The sequence below is a fragment of the Durio zibethinus genome, chromosome 21, assembly GCF_047325235.1.
Source record: "Durio zibethinus cultivar Kanyao isolate XHJ-2024 chromosome 21, ASM4732523v1, whole genome shotgun sequence".
NCBI lineage: Eukaryota > Viridiplantae > Streptophyta > Magnoliopsida > Malvales > Malvaceae > Durio > Durio zibethinus.
Window position 1 is genome coordinate 14,059,247 of NC_143182.1, and position 9,423 is coordinate 14,068,669.

Below are 9,423 nucleotides of genomic sequence, written 5' to 3' on the forward strand. Positions count from 1 at the left end.
AATATCATCCAATTGTTTTATCTACATTCAAGACTTAGAAGATCAAATATTCATAACAGTTGCTAAAAAAAAAAAAGACATGGATGGGTCCAAGGTTTTGGATTGAGTCCAACACTATCTAGCTACTATAAACCAAACTCTTAGCAAGTCAGTCTTTGCGAGACATCTCTACATTGAGAGAAAGATTGCAAACTATGCAACTACGTATCAAGCAAATAGAAGCAAAAAGAGAAGCAAAGTGTGCTAGACCAGAAGAGGGGTATACTAGAATTGGCAAAGAACATGCCAAAATGGATTACGAGCATGTAAGATAATAGCAATTGCATAAATGATTTAACATTGTTATGAATTTTGTACAACAATAATTTTTAGAAACCAATTTGGGTGGTTCACCAACTCATGTATTAAAGTTAGTAACTATTTATATTTTTTAATTTAAATAGTTTATTGTTAAGTGTAAAAACTTATTTTATTTTATTTAATAAGTTTTTGAGCAAACTAATAATCATGGTGGAAAAAATCCTTCATTAAATTGCAGTGCTATAACTATTGGCAATCATCAATTGTATACTTTATAAATTTTTGCTTAATTTATATAATTAGAAAACAATTTGGATGTTATTGTATTTAATTTTTTATTGTACTGAAATAAATTATGTATTTAGATATTTAAATATTTATAATATTCAGTTTATAAATTTCAATTAAGTTTTATTTTTTAATACTTTTTATATAATTATAATAATAAATGTGGAAAGAAATAAAAATTTAAATATAATAAATTTCATAATTTAATGACGTTTACAGTGAAAAGCATTGCTAATTGTAAGATTTCTAGTACTGAGAAAATGACGTTGAAGAATAAAAATGGCCACTAAATTTAGCGGCATTTAATACCAAAATACCATTAACCAATTAATGGCATTTGTTCAAAACACCACTAAATTTGAAGATGATTGTCTCTAAAATGCCACCATATTGGTGGTGCTTGTCTAAAAAATATCACTAAATTCCTTGATACAAGTATAGTTGGTGATATCAAACATTGTTAAATATTTATCAATGTTTATAAACACCACTTGAAGTGCAAAAATAACGCCACTAAAACTTGTTTTCCTGTAATGAAGCCAACACTGTCAGTGGCATTATTATTAGAAAATATTATTCATCCGTATCTTAGTAAAATTTACAGTATAAACGACTTATAGAGTACGAAAGTAAACCGGAAACCAATTATTTGATTCGAAGACATAGGTCAATATGCATATTTTTATTTGATGCATATCCACTGATTAAGTTCTTTTCATGGTTGTTTCATTTTTCCAGAGGAGACAAGTCAAGTTCACACTAGAAGAAATAATTAAAAGAACAATGTTACATGTGTTTATCTAATACATTCGCTTTACATACTTGTTTTTTATTCTAAGAATTTAAGTGAAAAGTCTTGTAAAATAATTTAAGTGAAAAGCATTAAAATTTTTACGAGTTGTAATGGAATTTTAAAAGCTTATTTATATATAGTGTTTTCTTAATCAAAATAACAGTATTATATGACTCATCTAATTCACTCAGTTTCACATAATTACTTCTTATTCTAAAATTTTGAAATTACTAAAATTTTAATGGGTTGTAATAGAACTTTAAAATTTTATATATTAAATAAGTGTGTAAAATGAATGTATTAGATAGGTATATAGAGCCTTTTTCTAATTAAATGGACGATACTACATGCACTTATCTACTATACTCACATGCATTCCTTTTAATAGGAGTAGAAGTGAAAAGTTTGAGAATGATTAAAGAAACAATTAAATTAAGTGATATATATAGTAAATAAAACCAAAACATTTTATCTATATTGTAAAATTAGCCACTAATTAAGGCTTCTTTGTTCACCCTATTGTACACATGTTCGTAACAAATTATTAACAATATCCATGTATGTACTATTTATGGGGTTCATCAATTAGAAAGTTTTATTCCTCTAATAATTTTTTTGATATTACGTTTGAATTTTAAATTAACGCAAGGGTTAAAAGGACCTAATGGAGATCAGATAATATACAAAAAAAAAAAAAAGGAAAAGTGAAGTGGGTTAAAGAGAAAAAAAATATAAACAAAAAGGATATGGTTTAGTACAAAGTATATAAATATAAATATATATATATTTGTATAAATTTCCAAATAAATTTTTAAATTACATATCATTTTAAAAATTAAGAAAAAATTTCTATATCATTTTAAAAAATTAAATAAAAACTCCACACCGTTTTAAAATATTATGTAAAAATTTCTATATCATTTTAAAAATTGATTTATTAATCTATATACATGAAAATTATTTTCTACCTTAAAAATCTATTTTTAATCTATTTTTGTTAAAAACTTTATATTCATATAAAATAAAAAAGTACAATTTAAAACATTGTTTATTTTTTATTTTTTATAATACATGTTATATAAAATATACTTAAAAAGGAAAAATAAAATATATTTAATATTTAAAAAATAAATTTTTGGATAAAAATAAATTTTCTATTGTAATTTATAACTAGAATAATACTTTTAATAGAAACTTTTTTTTTTTTGTTTTTAGAATGTATTGAATTTCTTAAAAAAGAAATTTAAAAATTTTAAGTTAATTTTAAATTTTGAATATCTATTCTCTATTTAAAATAAAAAAAAAAACTAACTAATAAGTTATATTACAAACTATAAAAATATAATCACAAATCGCCATTCATACTACTGACCCCAAAGTTATAAGATATAAAATTTAGTTTATTATTTGTTGTTGTTAATGTTATTTAATTAGATAAATTTTACAACGAAATGTATCAATTGATAAAGATACTAAAAACAATTTTATAACTCATAGATTTTGATTTACATTAATTTGATAAAGGGGTTATTTTTTAAATTTGGATTGAGTTGAAATAAGTCGAGTTTCTTAAAGAGATATGAGACTAGGTAAGAAAAATATTTAAGGTATTTTATCCCAATCCATTTTAAGGTATATATAAAAGTATATATTTTATTATTTATTTAATTTTAAACATATATATGTATTATATTAATAAAGTTATTTTTTTAACTTAACTTAAAAAATAAGATTTTAAGCTCAATTATGGAGTATCAATGTGACATCCTCTACCAGCTTACTTTTATATTTTTTCATTCTTTTCATTTTATCCTTTTTCTATTTTTTTCGATTGGTTTGTTTTTTGTTTTTATTTTTTATTAGGTAAATTTTATGAAAAATATTTTTGTATCATTTTTTTTTGTTTTGCATTTTTTTAATTAGATAAATTTAAATAAATAAATAAAATAAATAATAAAAAAGAATTGAACCTCATAATGCGGGCATCTTTTTAGTTGAAATAAATTACTTATGGAGTATGAAAGTAAACTAGAAACCAATAAATTCATTCGAAGATCTAGGTCAGTAAGCATATTTTTAAGAGATCAAAGTCAATTGGTATCATAGTTATCAGAACTGACAGGACCGCCAATTCAACCAATTGAACTGGTAAATCAATGTTGAAACTAGTCTAGTTCTATAATTAGATCAATTTGTAATTAAATTGTTTTAAACCATTGTGAGTCATTAGTTTATATAATAAATCAGTAAATCAGATGATTTTTTTTAATCAAACTCATTGAATATCAGTTAATAAGTTTAGGTAAAATATAAAAAAAACAAGTCTTTCAATTATTCAAAATAATATAATTAAGCCCTTATACTATTATTTCATCTAAATAAGCTCCTCAATTATTATTTTCTACTATCAAAGTCCTTGTATCTTTATGGTAATGATATGTCGGTATATTTTAAGATATGTAGATAATAAGATTATTAAAAAAAAAAAAAACTTACACATGTAAAAATAAGCAATTTAAAAAAAATGATCTAACAAAAAATTTTATTAATTGATACCATAATTAAAAAAATTATAAAATAACAATATATAAAATTAAGAAAAAATGAAATATTAAAAGAAATGATCAATTATTTGACCATGACCGAAAATAATTAATAAAACAAAATATATATGCAAAATTAATATAAAAAATCTACATTCATATTAAAAATATAAAAATGATTTTAATTTCCTTTTTACTAATTTTCATATAAACATATAAATATTTCCTTTTTATTAATTTTATATATAGATATTTCTTTTTTATTACATAAAGATTAATTATTATATATTAATAAATAATATTTATATTTTAATAAATATAAATAATAATAATTATTTATAATTATTTATTAGTTATTATTTATTATATTTATTAAAATATAAATATTATTTCCAATTATTAAAATATAAAATATGATTTTAATAAAATGTTAAGTAATTTCATTTGTAACTACTAATTAATTATTCTATGAATTTTATATTTTAAAATTTATAGTTAATGATATATTTTAAAATTTATAGTTTTATGGTTGAATTATTAAATTATAATTAGAGTTAAAACTTTGAATTTTGAATTTTTAAAATATATATTTTTTATAATAATTTTTATTGAACTAACAATTAACTCGATTGACCCGAAAAATTAAAAAATTAACTCGATAATCCAAAATTTTAAATAATTTAATATTCGGTGGGATTATTAGAAGACCCACTTTAATTTTTTTTCCGCACTTTTGATATATATACACCGCTTGAATTTTCTTCGGTGCTCTTATAGGTAATGATCTTTTAAAGGAGTTGAAATGATTGGAAAATGAAATATTTTCCACCAAAAAGAAAGCAACAACAAAGAATTAAAATATAAATTTTGGGTCCATACAGTGTTATACAATTATGTTCGTTTCGTGGTTGTTTCAATTTTTTAGAGGAGACAAGTCAAGTTTACACGTGAAGAAATAATTAAAAGAACAATACTACATGCATTCATATGATACATTATTTTTATATATTTATATATTTTTTAATAATTTAAGTGAAAAGTCTTATAAAAAATTAACTATTGAAAAATAATTAAATTTTAATGAATTATAATAAAATTCTAGAAACTTATTTATATATATAGTGTTTTCTTAATCAAAAGAATAGTGTTACGTGTACTCGTTAATATATTTATTTTATACACTCCTTATTTTAAAAAATTAAAATTATAAAAATTGTAATGGATTAATACAATTTAAAAAACGTATATATCATGTGAGTGTATGAAATAAATGTGTTATATGAATATATATTGCCTTTTCCTAATCAAATGGACGATATTACATGAAATCATCTGATACACTCACATGCATTATTTTTTAAAGATTGTCGTGCTCTTCATTGGTGTTTGAGACAAAATATTTTAAAGAAACAATTGAATTAAGTGACAATATAGTAAATAAAACCAAAACATTTTATCTATAGTGTAAAATTAGCCACTAATTAAGCCTTCTTTCTTCACCCTATTGTATATATGTTCGTAACAAATTATTAACGATATCCATGTATAAACTATTTTTTGGGATTGATCAATTAGAATGCTTTATTCCTCTAATAATTTGTTTGGTATTAAGTTTGAATTTGAAATTAACGCAAAGGTTAACCGGACCTAATGGAGATGAGATAATATACTATGAAAATAGGAAAAGTGGAGAAAAAATATATATACAAAAGGCATATATATATATATATATTTGTATAGAGAAATGTAGGGACTTTAATTTCAACATTCATCATGGAGACAGTTCTTCGCTGTTTTCCAATGCCAGCCTAACGAAGTGATAGTAATTAAGAGCAAAGACATGACTGACTATTCTCCTAGTCAACTGCAACTTCTTTTTACAATCACAAATGTTGTTTTCAATCATTGACAACATTAGCTGGTTTACATTTTACATCTTATAAATTGGCAAATCAGATCCAAAAACCGTGTCCGATCATTAGCTGGAATTTGCAGATCAATTGTCGATATCCAGTTTTAATTGATCCTCAAATCCTTAAAGCTTACAGACAGTAGTAAAAAACTTTTCAAAGTATTCAGCTATATAAGTGCTAGGCTTCTAGCTCTTTACCCCATAACATAACACTAAATTCACAATGCTAACTTTAATTACTGTCGTCCTTCTCTTTTTTTCCTCTTCAGCTTCACTATCAAATTCAGCTCCTTATACTCCTACTGACTACATACTCTTGAACTGTGGTGCATCATCAAACACTACATCTGATGATGGTCGGAACTGGGATGGCGATGCTGACTACAAATATTCCTCCTCTAGCTCTAAATCCTCTTCCTTTACATCCAAAGCCTCCTATCAAGAACCCTCTGTCACCGAAGTGCCTTACATGACAGCTCGTATTTTTCATGGCAAATTCACATATAAATTCCCCGTTTCATCCGGCCCCAAGTTTCTTCGTCTCTACTTCTATCCAAATGAATATCCTGACCTTGATATAACCACTTCCTTCTTCTCCGTCACTGCTAATAATTAAACTCTCTTGGACAATTTCAGTGCCTACTTAGTTGCATTTAGTCCACCACAGGCCTTCATTATCAAAGAATTTGTCATCACTGTTAGTAACAACCAGATGCTAAATGTCACCTTCACCCCCTCACCAAATTCTTTTGCTTTTGTCAATGGCATAGAGGTCGTTTCCATGCCTTCCAATCTCTATACAGGCCAGACATATGGCTTTCTTCGTTTAGTAGACACCAAATACTTTTTCGAGCTTGATAATACCACTGCTCTAGAAACCGCTTATCGGCTTAATGTTGGTGGAAAAGATGTTCTAAATATCGAAGATTCAGGAATGTTCCGAACATGGTACCAAGATGGTGACTATATCTTTGGAGCAGCATTTGGTGTTACGTCTCATAATCAGCCCAATGCTACAATCAAATACCCCCAGGCCACACCGGCTTATACGGCACCGGAAGTTGTATACAAAACCTCTCGTACAATGGGGCCAACTGCAAGTATTAACTTGAATTACAATCTTTCCTGGTTGTTCACTGTTGACTCGGGGTTTTACTACCTCGTCAGGCTTCATTTTTGCGAGAATGATCTACAATATGTGAATCAGCGTGTATTCAACATATTCATTAATAATCATACAGCTGAGGAAGCCATGGATGTGATTGCCCTGAGTAACGGTAATGGCATTCCAATTTACAAAGACTATGTTGTGTGGGTATCACATAGTGACAAAGATTTATGGGTCGCTCTCCATCCACAAACCAGTGATAAGCCAGAGTTTTATGATGCCATTTTGAATGGTTTAGAGATTTTCAAGTTGAACAAACCGGATGGTAGTCTTGCCGTACCAAACCCTCAAGCAGAGCCAGTTCGCACGTCGCCAATGCTTCAGCAAAAGCACTCAAAGAAGAAGAGAAAATTTTTGACACAGACGAAGGTCATCATCGGAGCTACACTAGGGAGTATAGTATCACTCATCCTTATATTTTCCTTTATTTTCTGTCAAAGGAAACATCTTTTGTTAAAAACAGAATCCTTAAACAGAGGAAAAGTTTCACCCTTTTTAGAAGGTATACGATGCAAGAAATTTTCACTTGCCGACATCCTCACTGCAACAAATAACTTCGATGATACTCTCATTGTAGGACGCGGTGGGTTTGGCAACGTATACAAGGGTCACATTTTTCAGGGTACACAATACGAGGTTGCAGTGGCTATTAAGAGACTTAATTCAAAGTCCCATCAAGGTGAAAATGAGTTTTGGGCAGAGATTGAGATGCTCTCTCAGCTTCGCTACGTTAATCTTGTGTCTCTTATAGGATATTGTAATGAAAACCATGAGATGATACTTGTTTATGATTATATGGTCAATGGAACCCTTCGTGACCACCTCTATAACAACGACAATATCCCTCTCCAATGGAAGCAAAGGTTGCGAATCTGTATTGGTGGTGCTCGTGGATTAGACTACCTTCATTCTGGTGCAGTTCATAGAATTATTCACCGTGATGTGAAAACTACCAATATTTTGTTGGATGAGACATGGCAGGCCAAAGTATCGGATTTCGGATTGTCTAAAATGGGTCCGGTTGTCATGACCAATGTTCCAATCACAACAATGGTGAAGGGTACTTTCGGATATATGGATCCAGAGTATTTTCGAAGGTTACAATTAACAGAGAAGTCCGATGTGTACTCATTTGGGGTGGTGCTATTCGAAGTATTGTGCGCTAGACCCGCAGTTGATATAAGTTTGGAGGATGATCAAATAGGTTTAGCAGGTTGGGCTCTCAAATGTATAGAGAATGAAACCATTGAGCAAATCATTGACCCTTACTTGAAAGGCAAAATTGCACCAGAGTGTCTAAGAGTATTTGCTGAGATTGCAAAAACCTGCCTACATGAAGTGGGAGTTGAACGGCCAAAAATGAGTGATGTGGTGGGAATGCTTGAGTTTGCACTGGAGTTGCAAGAAACTGCAGAAGCAAAACAGACAGCCGAGGTTGGTGATGCAATTCAGTCCCAAACCATTGATAAAGTGGTGTAGTTTTTTGTTTTCTCTCACTTTTCTCTATCCTTTTTTCCCATTGTTTTCCGTCTTCTCTACTTTGTTTTGTAGCATTTACTTCTATTTCTAAAGCTAGCAGCTGAGTTTTGCAGCATCAGCAATCAAAGCCAAATCAGTTACCATGCTAGCATGTTTTGATGTTGTTGCTGATGAGAAATGTTGGATTGTGAGATCGTGGAAATAGACCGGTAAAAGATTCAACAAGTCTACATAGTTACTTTTTAGTTCCAAATCCTACAATTTTGTGGATCTGTAAACAAGTGAATTTCATTAAGAAATTAAATTTAATTAATAGATCAATTGTTCTTAAGTCATTAGCTTTCACATTCTTGTTTATTAATTACATTGTTATAATGTCTTATATATAATTATTTATTAAACATTTTCTTATCTAAATGTACATATAAAACAAAGTAATTCATTGCTTTTATTTTTTTTTTATAATTCATTTGTGGTCCAACCTGTATTTCATGATTTGTAGTTAGTCAAATTAGAAAATGAGCTGGAGCTTGATGTGCTTGGAAAATGACTCCTTGATTTTCCTCTACGGAATAAAAAATTTAAATGGAGGTCTGCTAAAAAGCCATATGTCTTCCTCCAAGAACAAACAAATCAACATTTTGTCGTGTTTGTCTATCTAGAATGTGATTTATTGCGACTATTCCCACCGACATGTTTACTTACCAGCCACGCAACTTAACTGATCACGGGCTTAGTTACTAGACTTAGTTAAGGCATGAAAGTATGACCTTTTAGAGCTTTGACAGGAAGGGGAACTCTCCCAGAAGCAGCCCTCAGTTATGAATATAATCAACAAATGCTAAACAATTATCCAAGATTTAATTCATAATGCCTAAGTTTCACCGAATTAGGCAATGTTTTTGATTAATGGCATTATTAGCGAATTAAAGTTTTTCGG

General features: G+C 28.0%; 1 protein-coding gene across 2 annotated transcripts; it reads left to right on the forward strand.

Annotated features, from left to right (window-relative positions):
• Window positions 1-6,017: 6,017 nt before the first annotated feature.
• Window positions 6,018-8,814, forward strand: LOC111305686 (receptor-like protein kinase FERONIA). 2 transcript variants are annotated; one of them, XM_089750831.1, is made up of 2 exons: window positions 6,018-8,438; window positions 8,556-8,814. In XM_089750831.1, the coding sequence occupies exons 1-2, from the start codon at window positions 6,549-6,551 to the stop codon at window positions 8,640-8,642; spliced, it is 1,977 nt and encodes a 658-aa protein (XP_089606957.1). In that variant the 5' UTR covers window positions 6,018-6,548; the 3' UTR covers window positions 8,643-8,814. The 2 variants fall into 2 exon arrangements, with proteins under 2 accessions (XP_089606957.1, XP_022759149.2); XM_022903414.2 differs by having other exon boundaries at window positions 6,020-8,814.
• Window positions 8,815-9,423: the final 609 nt, after the last annotated feature.